This window comes from Mus caroli, chromosome 12 (assembly GCF_900094665.2).
Source record: "Mus caroli chromosome 12, CAROLI_EIJ_v1.1, whole genome shotgun sequence".
NCBI lineage: Eukaryota > Metazoa > Chordata > Mammalia > Rodentia > Muridae > Mus > Mus caroli.
This window is the reverse complement of record NC_034581.1, coordinates 42,655,718-42,672,561: the sequence shown is the minus strand read 5'-3', so window position 1 is coordinate 42,672,561 and position 16,844 is coordinate 42,655,718. Positions and strand designations below refer to the sequence as shown.

Genomic DNA, 16,844 nt, shown 5'->3' with positions numbered 1-16,844 from the left:
GGAGCGCCCCGGCCCGCTCCGCGCCCCCGCCAAGCCCGCGCGCCCCCGCCAAGCCCGCGCGCGCCCGCCGCCCCGCAGGCGGAGACTCCGGCGCGGAGGCCGGCCCCGCGCGGCGCGTGTGGGAGTCGCGGCCCCTCGCGGCCCCCGCCCGCCGCCCCCCACGCGCGGGAGACACGATGAGCGCGGGCGGGCGGCAGCGGCGCGGAGCAGCGCAGGCGGCACACGCGCCCAGGCAGCGGCGGCGGCGGCAGCAGCGGGAGCGAGCGCCGCGTTAGCCGGGTCCGCCGCTCCGGCCGCCCGCCGCCGCTCCTCCTCCCGCTCATTCACTCGCCCTCCTCCCGGCCGCCCGCGCCTCCTCCGCTCATTCACTCCCGCTCTGCCCGCCGCTTTCTTCTCCTTCTTCACCCTCCGGCTCCCACACCCCCTCCATTCCCGCTCCTAGCCGACACTGCACTGCAGCTGCTCCGCGCCCTGCCCCCTCCCCAGTGAGCACATCAGCCACACTGCTCGCCGCCTCAGACTGCTATTGATCCGATTAAAGAAAAAAAAAAAAAAAACCTTAGCAACCCCAAACGAGAAAAAAAAAAAAGCCAAAACAAAAGGGAGCCGCTTCTCCCGGTGCAGCGGCAGGAACTGCAAGCATGATGGCGGCAGCTCCCATTCAGCAGAACGGGACCCATACGGGGGTTCCCATAGATCTGGACCCGCCGGACTCGCGGAAAAGGCCGCTTGAAGCGCCCCCTGAAGCCGGCAGCACCAAGAGGACCAACACGGGCGGTGGGTATCGCTTCCGCCTCCCGCCCCGTCCCCGCCGCCCTCCCGCGCCGTGGCGGCTGCCGCCGGCCGTCCCGCGCCCCCTCCCCTGCACCTGCCCCGGCCCCGTCTCATCAAGATGGCGACCCGGGGTTCTGAGCCGACCCGCTCGCCCCAGCCGGTGCTGGCCCCGGCGACAGGGTCCGCTCCCAGGGCCGCCCCCCGCGAGAGGTGATGGCCGCCTGAAGATGCGCGCTGCATTTAACAGTCTGATCAAATAAATAAATAAATGGCACTTGGGTAGCGGCTTGCAGATGCTGGGGGCACCGGAGACTTTTGCCTCTGTTCATCCCCTTGCTCTGGGCCACAAGTAGTATGCAAAATCTTGATGAGTGCATGCCCTGAGCGCACTTACATGGTCGGTACAAATATCGCATTGATTTGTCTTCAAGGGTATGCATACGAGGGGGGTGTCTGGTACGGTGACTTGTTAGTTAACATCCTGCGCTTCCTCGGAAGATGAGTTATAACGGGACCGCTATCGCTTCTTCATTTGCACTGGAGTCATCTTAACAATGCATCCAATGCATCGAAGCAGAGGTGAATTTATCTCCAGCATATACATTAGAAATGGATGGGGGTCTTGTGAGTGGCACATCGCAAAAAATTCGGAATACTCGTTCGCAGTAAAGAGCTGGATTTACCGAGAAGTTTCCTATTTAAGACGTGATCAGGTTGACGGAAACTAAAGTTTATGGAGTTGGCTTTATTTTCTGAAACATTTCATTTTTCTTTTTTTTTTTCACGGCTCATCGAACCTCCCCCGCCCCCGTCTCCGTTTTATGGTTCTTTTGGAGAGGGAGCATTATCTATTTGGTGACTTTGGAGTGTATTTAGAATAAATAACTCGTAAGCTTTTTAGTATTGGCAAGATTCTTCTTAAGGTCTTTTAATTAATGAGCTTAGCCGAGATCATAGTAGACTTAGAAGTGCCACGGAAATACATCAGGATTACTTAGATTCTCAGTCCAGCACACTGACGCTTTTTTTTCCCTTGGCAGTTTCTCACGGCTTAGAATACTCCCTACAGTTTGGGTGGACTATTTTGCAGGAAGATGGTTGTTTGTATACTTAAAGTCGGATATAGCCAGTGATTAATTGCAGTCTTTTATGTTTGCTATGACAGACAAATTTAGCGGATCACTACTTACAGTGTTGGATTTTTTTTCATCTTCAGTATGTTAAGTGAAGGTTTGTCATGTTCTAAATCTCTGAAGTTTTGTTAAAGGGTCAGTTTCTTTCATTTTGCCATGGTAACCACAGAATTGGAAGACTTTCATGTTTGGAGTAACAACTGGAATTTACTCCCCAGTCTCTATCGTATTGCAAATTGTTAGAATGTGTGAATCCCGCAAACTGGGGAAGATTTTGTAAATGCTTGTTTTTCAGTGTAATTGGTGGTTTTCATTCCTTAAGCATTTTAAAGTGCTGTTTTCTGCAATTCTACGTCCATTGGTGTAGTTGATGTTTTCTCTCTGGAGGGTGGGTTGGGAATTCAAAGTTTAAAATGATCATGTTAATCAAATGTATTTCTTTACATTTTTCAGAAGACGGCCAGTACTTTCTAAAGGTTCTCATACCTAGTTATGCTGCTGGATCTATAATTGGGAAGGGAGGACAGACAATTGTTCAGTTGCAAAAAGAAACTGGAGCCACTATCAAGCTGTCTAAATCCAAAGATTTTTATCCAGGTAGGTGAAATGGTAAAGAAATTGATGAATTCCCCAAGGAAAAACACCAAATATCTACATGTGTTGTGTGTTGTCTTAAAAAAAATGTTTTTTTAAATGATGAAGATCTGAGTGTTACATTAGCATACATTGTGGAATTTTTTTCAGCGTATTTCCATTGTTGTTCATGTTTTCTCCCCCATTAATTGATATACTGTGTATGTGATTTAGACTAATGGTGAGATAATTCTCTGCATGCTTTGGAATGCTAATTGCTAGCACAAAAACTTAAAAATTAGAGCTAGAACCCTGGACAGTTGGCATAAGGAAATGTGGTTCCTCTGAAGTTTGCAGACATCATTGTCATGACAATTAGTTTAGTGTGAATTCAGAGTAGGGGGCTGGGTGGTTTCTTAAAGAATGGACCATTTACTTCTGCATCCATTATGTACCTCTTTCTGCTTGGTTGCTTTGTTTGTTGGCCTTGGATGGAGTAAAGAGGACAAGTGCGGTCTCTTCAGATATTTAAAATACTTTAGTAATCTAATTGGGATAAGAAATTTACTACGCTGACATGCAAGATGTGGACTAGTGTTTTAGAATTTGTGTTCAGAGCCATATTTGATTGAAATACTTTACAGTGTGGGACAGTAACCTGCTAGATCATCGCAGGTTTCCTAGGTTGATTGATTGTGTGGATTTGGCTTCTCATTTTTCTGTTTGTTTGGTTTGGTTTTCCTTGTTGTTGGTTTTGCTTTGTTTTGTTTTGTTTTGTTTTACTTTTGGGCTCCTCCATTCGTGCTGTGCATTTCCTCAGGTTCATCTTTTTCTTTTCTTTCTCCTCAGTTCCATTCCTCCTCAGTGTATGTAGTGAAATCACAGTGGACTAGTGCAACCCCCGGTGATAGATATCGTTAGCTCATCTGCTTTGCTTAGCTCTCGCTTTCAGTCATTTTTCAGGAGGTTGTTTTAGTTTTATGACTGTAAAAATGTTAATTCAGTGCTGAAGTGAGCTATACTGCTTAGTGTTTTCCTGATGGAAAAGAAAGCAGAATTGCTTTCAGAGGTCTTGGCTACCAAGAGCTCTATAGCACTCAGACACTGGCATGGACCGAGGGAGGCTCAACCCTTGGAGAACTTCCTTTTCACAGCTAATCATCTGGGTTAGAAACCGACCATGCACTGGAAAAGGTTTAGGAATGGCTGACGCTTTACTAGTTGAACACACTACTTTTGGGGGAAATATTAAATGTAATAAACGGATGTGTAACCTGTTAGCTACTGTGGCTCTCTAAAGTTTGCCGAAGGCTCTCCTCATCTCGGGAAACTTTCCCTATGCAGTTGGAAAGTTTAATATATTCATGGTGGTGCATTGAACAGGTATATTATAATAAAAATCAGTGTGGAATTGTGAAAATACTTAGTTTAAATAAAAGCACTCAAAAGAGCTTGATTGCAGAATTAATAACATGATAGATCTAGGAAGAGCTGCAGTGGCAAATTAAATACCCTGTCAATAGATGAAAATGAAAATGCTTTTCTGCATTATACATGAGGTGCTGTCAGATACATAGGGTGTTACAGAAAATTGATGTTTAGCCAGGATATTCCAAATAGCGAATTAAATGCCTTTTCACTTGAATGTAGTTTATTTTCAGTGTGCTGGAAAGGATGCACTAGGAATTAAATCTTTTGTTTCTAGTCCACTTATTTTTACATTTTTTTTGGTTACCTGAAAATTACTTATTTTATTTATGATGTGAAGATGTTATTTATAAATAGCAAGAATTTTCTTTTGGGGGAAAAATGAGAAGCTGCAATGCTTTGAATAAAATCTTGTTCATGTAGTGACGTAACCTGACCAGGAATGAGTTAAAGCATCAGCTAAAAGATGGCTCATTCCTGGCCTCTAACAGGTGGGAGTCAGTATAGGCTATGATATCAGTTTTAAGGATAAAACAAATCCCTGGAGTTTCTAGGAATCTTTAAGAATTCTCAATAGTTTGTATTAAATTGCAATTTTAATTCAATAATTAACTCTTTGAACAGACTCATCTCCACTCTACAGATAGACAGATTTTCCTCTGTTTTCTTGTCACACTTGACTAGACCTTGTAAAATTATCTAGGGTCTTAGTATTATTCAGTCTAAGAGCCTTTGGGCTTTTTTTTCTACCTTCTTGTCCATAACAATACTTGCTGTGCACACATCCAGATGAACTAAATTAGAAACCGTGATTCATATTGTTGAGTTACAAAGAAGATCCTATAGGGTTCTGCAGTGATATAGCAGCCCATATTTGTATGTCTCAGATAAATACATCCGTATGCACACAAACATGTATTTATGATTGCCGTGTTCTACCAGAATGAGCGTTCCTGGGGTTTATTTCAGGGAAGCATTTTTTTTTTTCTGGTTCTTGTTTGGTTATAGCATATTTGGGGGAAAATACAACTTAGTTTTAGAAACTACTAGAGTTACTCAAATTACTTATCATTTAAAATTAAGTGTAAGTGTATTGTTAAACATTTAGTAAAAATACTAAATGTATTTCAAAACTTTCTCCAAGATGCTTGCCCCAGAATACAGTGACCTTTTGAAGCATTTTAATACACCTCAACTCAAATAATGGGCACATGTCAAAAACTGTAGCTAATATAATTTCGATAAACCTGCTTATCTTTTAGGTCAGATTGTGTCTTTGTTATATTATAAGCAAACCTACATTTCTGAGTAAAGATTTATAATGTTCAGTCAAAATGAAGGAGACAAAACAAATTGTATGAATTTATTAAGGTTTATATAGCTAAACATTGTATGTATTTATTTCAGTGTATCATGTATGGAGTGACTAGGGGAATTGTGTAATGTGGCATTGAAAAGGACATTTCTATCATTGGAATCAGGAGAAAATGACCCACTAGTAGATTATACTTTGTGTTCTGTATATTTCTTCTCTATATTGATACACTAGGACTCAGTCTTCCAGGATACCGACTTCTCATTGGTGATTTAGGAATGTAGCTTTCTCTTAACTTGATTCAAGAAATCTGATTGGACTTATTTATGTATTCTTTTATAAGTAGGTTACACAGAGATGATGGTGGTTAAAAGCTGCTTTCTTATTGTAGAGGCTGAATTACTGTCTGCATTCTCAGAAGGGTGGTTGTGTTATTTTTTTTTAAATTCTTTTTCTTGTCATCTGATGATTTATTTTTATTAATGGATTGATTTTTATCTGTTAAAGTTAAATACATGGTTCAAGTTTGTTGTTAAAGAAACTTACTGAACACATTAATTATTAGTTGGGAATAATAAAGAATATACCAATATTTTCATGTGTGCCTTGAATATTAGAATATCTCATCCATGATGTGTTTCTGTTCGTTGACACTGGAGTCACCCCTGATGCCAATCAAACAGGACTCTTTTACTATATAAGGCTGGAATCTATGTCTGTGGTTTTCATGTTGTTTTACTGTGTATGACTTGTTATAAACCTGAGTCATTTTTAACATATAGTATTTTTTTATATTGCTTAAGTTGAGATTTGAATATGTTCCTTTCGATTCTTCAAATTCTGACCTAGTGGTGTCCAATGTAGGTGATGTTTTAAAAAAAAATAAAAGTCTTTTATCCATTTAGTTTTTTGATAGTGAAAAAGAAGACTGACTGTAAGTTAAAATTCTTTCAGTGAAAGAACTGCATTGCACCATTTTTGTTTTGACGTGGTAAGATTCAGTGGTTTATTTAACTTTTAGGGTTGAAATTGAGTTATATCTATATGTCTCTTTGTACAGCCATATAGATAAAATCAGAGAAAGTCAACTTTAAACTGGATGTTTTGTTTATGCTTTTGAAGAAAAGTATTTTGGCGATATTGGCAATGAATGCCACATGGATATCATTTTCCTCATAGCTTTTCAAAGTTTCAAGATACACGTTTTTCTATTATCTCAGCTGTAAAATATCTTAGAAATTTATCGATACACATTTTAAGGCAAGATCAATACATTGACAGAATGATAACATGTAGAGAAAATAGGGTATTTTGGTCTCCTGACTTGTTGGTTGGTGTAACGTGATGGTTACCACTCTCTGCAGTACTGACTTCAGTGGTACCAGAGAGTTTGCTATCCATGAAGCGTTTTTCCCTTATACTTAAACTTGTTATGTCTATGTTTGAGATAGTACCTACTCTTGTGGGTGACTTTATATCTTCCTTTTCCAAATCCTTACGTAAAGGAAACATACTGTTCACATAGACAATAAATAGTATTGCTCAATATTTTGCTTTATTGTGATTTTTAATATTTCATTTTCATATTTTAGCCATAGGAATTCTTTACATGGGAAAGAATGTTATTGGTATGCCATAATATTTATGAACATATAAATATACCTTTTCCGCTACTCTGGAAAATGCAAACCCTTGGTGGCAGGGGCTTCCAGAATGAGGAATTAGCATAACATGCCTTGGGTGTTTGCCTTATTTGCTGACTTTCATTTCCCTTCGACATTGGATCCCTACCCCTGAATTAACAAATTGTTAAACAGTACTAGCTTATAGGATTGATGTTTTCATGAGTTTTTATGGCACGATGTCACTTTGAAGTGTGTTGTTTGAAGCCATCTGTGTTTTAGAAAAATAGTCCATTTGAAACATGTAAAATTGTAAGGCCACAATCTCACATGACTGTACAGACACCGTGCCACATGATTTTAGCAATAGTGAACAGAATTGGTAAAATAGTTGAATATATGTGTTTTGAGAATGTTGAGGATGCTTTATATTAATATACCAAGAAGAATAAACGATCCATGGCATAGAAATCCTAAGTAATATGTGGTATTTGCTAGAAATCCCAGACAATCAGCCAGCTCTCAACAATTTGTATATCATTATAATTACTTATTTTGCTATAGCCTAAGATGATATTTCTGTTTAGTTTATGCAAGTACTATTAATTATATACATCATGTCACCTGTTATCTAAACTTCTGCACTTCGTAAGCATATCTTATAAAACTGTAGAGTTCGGTCCCACTTCCTTTGCCCCAGGAGCAAATACAGTGTTCAATCTGAGGCTGAAGGGAAGGTGGTGGGAGATTTGTGCTTGATTGCCATCTCATTTCCATCTTTGGCTACAGCTCTAGCATAAAGTTAAACAACATCTGCAGAGATCTGACTGACAAACATCTCTCTGGGACTCATCACTGCAGCTTGCAGCAGGTGCATTCAGCTTTGCAGTTCTTTCCAAAAAGAGGTTGGTTGGTTCTAACACTTATCAGTAGACCAGAGGGAACAAGTGACTCCGGAGAAGTGGTTGGTTGTCACTTGTCCGGAGCTGGAATACTACAGGTAATTGGAATGGACTGGTGGGAACCACAGCAGTGCATGTCTCACAATGCATTGCAGCTGCTGTGCAGCTTAATTAACCCGACCCTCAGAGACTGAAGTGTTATGGTAGAAATCTCAACATCCAAGAAGCAATGCTATTCAATATATATATACTTATATATTTATATTGAAAAATATAGAAAGCATATATATATATATATATATATATATGATTACGTTGTTGCAGTTACCATTTTCTTCATCTTTAAAGATAGAGCATTCTCACACTTTTAATTTTAATATTTGAATATTTGTAGGTGAAATGATTTTTTTAATATCCTGATGGAAATTCAAGTAAGAAAGGACCCGTGCTTTAGGGTTGAGACAAACGTAAGAGGCATTTAAATTTCTAAATGCCTAAATTCTGCAAATGCATTTTAAAACCATGAGTGAGTAAAAATATCTTGTACTTAAAAAAATATATATTAGGTTAATATTTCTTAATTATTTTAGGTTGACATTTGATTAGTTTTATAAGAGCAATAATACACTTATGTTTCAGTCATATCTTTTAAGAATTTGAGGGTGTTAGAAAGGTACTTTACAAAGTATTTTAAAGTGCTCCCATAAACATGAGAGTTATAACCTATTTTAAAAATCTTATCTTAGAGCTAAATATAATAGTTCTGCTGAAAAATTGTGTTACAATAAACTTAAACACTAAAAGTAAAAACTGAAGAAAACTGTCTGCCACATATTGCTTTTTCAAAACTTCCTTAATCTGTCTGAGGTATCGACTTACATATGATTTGTAGTATGCATACAAATACCTTTTGGGCTCTCACACATATCAGTAAGTATATCTTATTGCAGTCTTGTGTTTGTAGGATTTTGAATGAAAACCAGTTTCTAACATTCACACAGAATCTGGTAAGATGCTACCACATTTCAGTGTAGTGGAAATGTAAACACAGCAAAAGACATCTTAAAGAGCATGCAGAGCAGTTGGTCCCCAAATTTGTGTTGGCTTTGCTAATTTGATGTTTTTGAATGCATGGACTCTAACTTGTTGATACACAGGAATGGTAACGTTCAGAACTTATACCAATCAAATGTATCATTCTTTTTTTTTTTTTCATGAAGATTTTTTTTTTTCAATTTTGATACCAGGAATTACAAGTAGTAATGTGACCATGTGAAATTGACATATGACTGCTTCACATGCATAGGTCACTGTGACTTTACAAGACTTAATGAAGACAGAGAAAGAGTAAACATCTGAAGACTGCAAACACTTTCTCTTTTTGCTGATAATGTCTTAGATAATTTTAGTATTTTGAATTTTAAGCCCTGATGTAGACATCATTCCATGACAGACCTTGACCATGCACAGATACTGTGTGCATGTCACCAGCGTTCAGCTGCTTCTTCCTGCAGGGCCTGGCATAGCATTACTGACAGGACCAGATGAGAAATGAAAGCAGTATCTTGAGGGTTTTTTTTTTTTTTTTTTAAACAAGATGATTCAGGTAAGATTAATTGGGATAGAAAATTCATTTTTGGCTATTCTTAAAGTAAATTTTATTCAGTAAATATTCAAAATTATTATTTTTTATTTGTAGATATACTTAGGTTTTACTATTTAGTATATGTAATTTTTGGCAAATTTTACTGTAACTCCAGCAACTTTTAAATTTTAGAGGATATTTTTCTCATGAAATGTGCATATACTTTCTGAAGGTTGGAGAAATAAGTTCTTTTCATTTTGCAGATTTTTGAGATTCATTTTACTTTGAAACCGTGTAATTCCATTTATAGGGAGGATTATCACACAACTTCAATAGCTGAGATTTCAAGCCCTTTGTTCCTTTTAATGTGATAAATGCTGATTCAGTCTGATGTTAATGAAAGTGGTTCTCATCAAAGTTAATACTTTACTGCTCTAGGATTAGGTTGAGGTTGACTGTGTTTTAAGGCCTGTTCTTTGTGGGGAGTAAAGGTGTGGCCATTTCAGTAGCACAGACCAATATAGAGTATTCTTTTTTCCTTATTGTATTAATACAAACCATTCTATTTATTAATATTGTAGAACATAATTTTTCAGTTTTGGTCAAAACAACAGAGATGTTACAGATGAATTAACATTTATTTAGGAGAGTTTGTCATATGAATTGTCTTAAGTTATATTTTTTCTAGGATTAATGATAATCAAGAAAACATGAAAATAACTTTAAACCTAATTAAAAATCAAAACCAAAGCCTAACCATCTTGGTTTCATTGACTGTAGTCTTTCTGGAATCTTCTCTCGCCTAATGATTCTGTGTTAGACGTTTCCTTCGAGTTGTTCAGCTCTAGACAGCTATTTCGTCCGCTTATTAGGTTGACTGCAAAGCATCCTTTCTTCCTTAAAGGAATCTGGCCCTGTGCTTCTGAGAAATTGTGATTTGTTAATGCTTCCAATCCTTGAATTTAATTATACATATTTGGTGGTATCTTTACCAGAAATGTAGTAAGTCCGAAGCTCTCTGTTTAAAGGGTTTGGGGTAATGGTGGACTTGTGGGATTGACTGAAAGTGGGGAGCTTAGTCCTGCTGTCCCCCCAGAGCTTAGAGCTAGAGCTCAGCAAGGCAGGGAAGAGTGGGATGTTCTGTGCAGGGCTGCAGTATGCCTGCTGTCCTCTTAACCTGGAATATGCTTTCTGATTGCCTTTGAAGTACAGTCAGAAACTCACCATTTTACTTGACATTGTTTTTCTTTTCCTTTTTGGATATGACTTAGAAAGTATGTTCCTTTTCTTTCCCCAGTTTTAAATGAATGCATCCGATTTTGCATAACCAAGGTGGAAACTCAGTGTGGTTATCTTGTGAGTAGTGTTTTTGTAGCTGGTTTGCTTCTGTGGAGGTGTAGTAGCAGTGCTTCTGCCCTTGTGCACATTAACTGGAAGTTGCACTTTACATTATAAATAGCTGTCTTGTTCGGTTGTTTCTATTTACCTACAATAGGACTCTGAAAATGATGGCTTTATACGGGTTGTTAATTTCTATAACTGGTTACGACTCTATTTATAAGGTTATTTTTCTTTGCTTCTAGTTTTCCTTAGCTCAATGACTTTTTTCTCATTAAAAATAGTATTGATCTTGTTTTTTTTTTTTTTTTTAAATGTTGACTTTCTGTGTCAATCTTTGCTTCCAAGGATTATAGGACTTCTTCAAATTTAGAAACTTTTATTTTTAAAACAACGACAACAACAACAAAAACAAAAACAACAAAAACTTCCCTAAGTGTGTCAAGTTTTACTAGATAGTCATAATGGTTAAAAAAGAATTTGAATATGACTAAGTATAAAACAACATGAGTCCAAGCTAACTGTACTAATTGATAAGTTTCTATTTGAAACATTATTCTTTCTTGCTTGAAGATCCAGTTCATTAAATTTTCTACTTTTCTGTCCATTAGCCCTTTTAAGCCACTGGTCCTTATGATGCATCCTGGAGGAGTCTTTTCTAATATCATTATTTAACTGTTTAGTATGATTTCGAAGCTTTCTCTTATATAGCTTTAAGTTGAAACAAAAGACTTTAGTGATAAGCTTCACTCATCAGATGTATATTTGGGTTAAGTTTCATTGGGGTGGGAGGTTAGTAGCATCCTTCCTGCAGGCTCTTCTTTCAATGTGTAGTCCAGTGTTTTAATCACAGGGGACACTAGATGTTTAAGTGGATATAAATGTATGTATTATGTATGTGTGTATGTATGCATGTATGTGTGTGTGTATGTATGAATGAATTGTGGTTTCCTGTATAAATTAGGGAAGATTATCTTGATTGTTTATATATGTGTGTGCGTGCGTGTGTGTGTGTGTGTGTGTGTGTGTTTCTAGCTTACTTTGATAGACAGCGTGTGTTATATGTGTGTTTATGTGTGTGGACAATATGTGACAAAAACTGGCATTGCTGAAAACCTTAAGAACTGAGCTCAGGAATTACAGGATAGGCCAGGTATTGATAAGGATTAAGAAAGAGAAATGGAGTGAGGGCAAACCATCTTGCTTCCCTTTGAACATGTGGTCTTGTGTGAAGGAACGCATATCATCATTCTTGAGAGAACTTCAAAGCCACATCTGAAATGAAGACTGTCTTTAATATAATCTGACTTAAGCAACACAAACTACTTAGAAATATTTAACAAAGAGTTTGAAAGAAACTGTATATAAGAGTATGGAATTCTGTCACTTTATAGTTGGGGCTGCATGCCTACATGCCTAGTAAAATCTAGGAACCACTAGTGATTTTTCTGATATACTTTGGAAATTATCATTATTAACTAAGTAATGAAGAGCGACATGAAAAATATGAGTGTTAAATATTGTATATATAATGTAGCTTCATATGTTCTTATCTATCTGTAGTGAGGAAGTTAATATGTAATTTTTTTGAAAGAATTTTTAACATCACTATATGATGCTGGGCAAATGACTTTTATTGTTAGTCAAAAGGAATGTATACCAGCTATAAAATAGAATATAACTTATTTGCTTAGGTCTTTCAATTAATTAACTATTTTAAATTGATATTAATATACATTCGTGTATTTAAAAATTAATATCTAGGAAAGGCGAAATTTTGTATATATTAAAACAAGAATAAAAACAAAACAAAACAAACAAACAAAACCCTAAAGCCAAAAACCCTCCTGTAGACCAGTGGGTTAAAGACCCCAGTCAAAGGTCTACCTAGCCACTTACGTGCTCTTCTCTTCCTCAGCGTAGGTACAGTCTGACGATTTGATGGACTTCGGTGTGCCCTCCTTGGGCTAGAATTAAGTATAAAATTATCTGATGGTTTTTATTTTTAACCAGTGAGATTAAAAAACAAGGTTTTAAGAACACATCACTAACGTATGGTTGTAGGAAAGTTTGGCAACTATTGAGAGAATTCTGTAGAGAAGTTGATTTCCCTCCTCATACTAGAGGTTTGGAAGGAGTCTGCAGATTTCAATGAGAAGCTGACAGGAATTAGAGGGGTGAGTTTTAAGCTTCTTTTTGGAAGGTTGCTTTGAAGCAAAGAGACTGAAAGCACATAAACATGAAAATATGAAAACAAATCCCAGCTATCCAGACGTCTAGGCAGCTTTGCCTTCCTTGGGTAAGAGCTGGATTTTGCCAATGGGTGGCATATGTAGAGTTCAGAAGTACCATGAAGCCTTTTGTGTTTGCTGTTTCTGTGTTTCTAGTGGTCATTGATAAGCACTGTGGATATTTGTATAGATATCTGAGAAACGATGTAGTTCTTGTAAATGACAAATATAGGTAAAACATTTAAAATACATCTGTTATACCTGTCCAATGACTGACAGTGATACTAACATTAAAAATCTGTCTGTATAAATATAAATAGATCTGTCTGAGAAACCTCTACCCATTACTGTTCCAGTTGTCTGAAAGACTTCATTCTGATACTGAGCAGCCTGAGTTTCTGTATATGAACTATAGGTAGAATCGGAGGTAAATTTATATAGAAAGGAAAGACAATTGGAAAGGCAAGAGAACTGGGGATACAAAAGAGATGTCAAGAAATTCAAATTGTCTTTAATGAAGTAATTATGTGCCAAACCTGGAATTAAAAATGTGAATGACAAATGTCAATGAAAGCTGTCTTGCAAGCATGCAGCAGATCTCTGGATACAGGTCTGTGTTTGACACGGGTGTACTTACATATCTTCTGTATTTGCATGTTTAAAGTTACTATCCGATTACTTTCTTTAATTAGTTTGCATTTGACACCCAACCGCTAAAATTGTATATGTGAAAACATTTCCCTTAGTACTCAAATCCCTTGAATATATAGTCATGTCTAGCTTTTTGGCATGTGAAAGTTACAAATAATGTTTAAGCTGTTGAAGTTTAATGATTTACACAATGAGTACAATTATGTGTGTTTTCTGTTTCTTTTTAATGTGTGAATTAGATGCCATTCAGACACCAAAAGTATAGTATATTACAGAAATACTGCTGTGTTACAACAGTGGAAATGAAAATTGTGTTATTTATTTGTTGTGGATTTTCTGTAATGTCCTTGTTCTGTTTAGAATTTTATTGTATTACTGAAATTTGGAACTATTAGTTTTATCCTTGGCAACTAAAGTTTATAAACTATTAATTTACTTAATTGACATTTTTATCAATTTCAAATGAATTTTACAAATGACTGTAGGAAATATGACCCTGTTTTTGTCACTTGGAAAATTAACTTCAAGTCTACCATTTTTATACACATTTGTAAAATAATTGGCTACTATAGAGCAGCACTAAAAATTGAACATCTGAAGTGACATTAGGCAGCAGATGGGGATTTAAAATACAAATATTCAATGTGTAATCTTTATTTAAGTGCTATTCTAGGTTCAATAATACCAGTTGTTTAACTCAAGGTTTAATTCAATATTTTTAAAAAGCTTTACAAAAAACCCTTCTGTCCTTGGTCTCCACATTATGGCATGCTTTCATAATGTAGTATGATGTCATCCCTTGCTTTTGAAGTGGTAGATAATATGGGTCAGCACTGTCAAATTTTTGCAGAACAGATACAGTTGTTTTGACAAAAATTTTATGGTTTTATGTTTGTATTATTTTAAAATAATTTAAAAATATGTATTTTAAACAAACTCTGACTTTTGAATGACAATTTATTTTGTGTTTATACTTTATATGACTGAACATTTTCAACCACATTTTGTCCATGGTAGTATTTAAACTTAGTTCCTCTACATTATTGACTTATTCTAATAAAGAGGAGGGATTTTGTTTCTAAAGTTTTATTCACTTTTAGCTACATTGGTGTACTTGACACCATTCTTGTTTAAAAAGCAGAACAGCACTGCAAAGGAAAACACAAACTGATAATGAACTGTGGTAACGGAGTAAATGGGCTGCATGTGACAGCTTAGGTGGGCATACATCTCAAATGGCACGCTGGAGGGACTGCAAAGCTAGGCTTTGGAGTTCTAAAGAAGAATCTGCTACTTATACCATAGACTCTTGGACTTACAATTTGGACCCATCTTTTACTTTGTAAATCCTTACTTTCAACTTTTGTAAAAATATTTTTCTTGTTGGAGTTAAGATTAGAATTTGTCCTAGTTACTGGATACTGACTTTGGAATCACTCTTTGTGTGTGTGTGTGTGTGGTTTTGTTAAGGAGTTAATAAAATAATACTAGTATATTTTTAATGCTAGTATTACATGTCCAAATGATTTCAAAATGTAAATGTTTAGGAATTGAAATAACATTTTTTAATTTTAGAAAAATATATACTTTAATAGAAATAGTTTTAAAGTTTTGTTTAGTCTTCACAGAAATTATTTAATAAATAGTAAGTCCTGTCCTTTAGTGAATGTATCTTCAACTTTGAGTTTATGTTGCTTTCTTGGAAATAATGTTAGTTTTATAATTTTTAAAAGTACTGTTTTTATCAAGTTTTTCTTGAAAGTCCTTGAAATTATTCAGAATATGTCATTAATAATAAGTAGAAATGCCATAAAATTGGCATAGATAATTTATGTGTAAATACAGACCATTTACACTGGTGCAGAATAAATATAATTCTGTTTGAGGAATGTTTTAAAGGGAGTTTGGATTTGGGGAGTTTTTCAGTTAGTATTTAAATTTTATTTACTTATTGGGTTATAAATTGCCCCTTTGGAAGAGACATACTGGGAATTTGTCTGCACAGGTTCACACTGTCTCTGTCAGGCTTAAGGGACAGAGTGATGACCTTGAATTTAGAATTCTGGACCGCACCACCCAAAGTTGCTGAATGTTTATCAATCCAAGCTTCATGACAGCTTAGATTACTGTTACTGATATCAATTCCTAAAGTGTCAGGGTCAGTAGGAATTTTCATCTCCATTTTCAAATTAGTTTAGAAAACAGTATGGCAAAATAAGAATGACATGTGATAGCGAACTTAGTAATGAACCTGGCTTCTGAATTCTGGCTTGTCACTTCATTGAATTACTTACAGATTTTAGATTGGAAATAAAGTATTTAAAGTTTAGATCACCAAATAGCCATATCAGTCCATTATTTAAAGTTGATCAGATATTATGAATAAGTTGATAAGATTTCTTTCTGAAAATTCTGCTAATTAATAACTTGTCATTAAAAGATTTAATAGTTTGTCTAGAGAAATGTGAACAAAGTTGATACTTATGTGTCCTCTGTTCATACTGATACTAAAATCTCTGAAATTGCATTACATTTTGAGGTTATTTATATGAGATGATTTTAAGCTTCTTAGTTTATCCTGTTAGATCTTGCTTTTTAATTTTAAGTTATAGATGGTTGTAACCATAATATTATGTAAATTATAGGCAAGGCCAGAAAGGTCTAGATGGATTTTTATGATACATCCAAGTCACTTAAATAATAACTATAAGCAAAACTTGCATGAAGAAAACATGCCATATGCATGATACAGTATGATTCTGTGTGTCTTGGTGCCTTCTGTGGTTGAAGTCAGATGTGCTGGTGTGTTACCAGTGTGAACCTAACTGGCTCCCCAACTGTGCCATTTTGGTCAAAGTTAAAAATCTTCATGGAATTCGACTTTTAAAAAGTCTCCTTAGTTTGGTTTTCTCTCACAGTTTTTTCAAAGTTTGGAGCAAATACCAGTAAAAGAAAGCTGTATAACTATACCACAGAGTGTATGTGATACAACTGTTTTATAACCAGAATTAGTTTTTTCGATATAGTGACAAGATTTTTGAAATAGTAAAACATCATCTGAATATGAGTTTGATTGCATTATTGATTTATGAGAGTTAAGTATATTAGTCCACTTCATTTCTGTTTGTATATGCAAATGAACAGTATGGGAATCATGAACAAGGAACCTTAGCAGGGCTGTTCCGGGAGTTAGTAAACTGAGTCATGTATAGTGCCAGGGTTGCAGTACCTCATGACACTGAGATCGGGAAATTCTTGTGTACTGAGCACTGGATTTGGAACAGTGTAGATG

The 16,844-nt window shown here is 36.4% G+C and overlaps 1 protein-coding gene across 10 annotated transcripts in view; it reads left to right on the top strand.

The window, feature by feature from the left end:
- The first annotated feature begins 425 nt into the window (after nucleotides 1–425).
- Nucleotides 426–16,844, top strand: part of Nova1 (NOVA alternative splicing regulator 1) — a 121,018-nt gene continuing 104,599 nt past the window's right edge. For 5 of the 10 annotated variants that reach the window (XM_021179364.2, XM_021179363.2, XM_029484830.1 and 2 more), the window contains exons 1-2: nucleotides 426–777; nucleotides 2,361–2,504. In XM_021179364.2, coding sequence (XP_021035023.1) covers nucleotides 642–777; nucleotides 2,361–2,504 — 280 coding nt within the window. In that variant the 5' untranslated portion in view covers nucleotides 426–641. Of the gene's footprint in view, nucleotides 778–970; nucleotides 1,354–1,817; nucleotides 2,005–2,194; nucleotides 2,269–2,360; nucleotides 2,505–16,844 lie in introns of those variants that run through there. The other 5 variants (XM_029484826.1, XM_029484824.1, XM_029484829.1 and 2 more) reach the window with 3 other exon arrangements.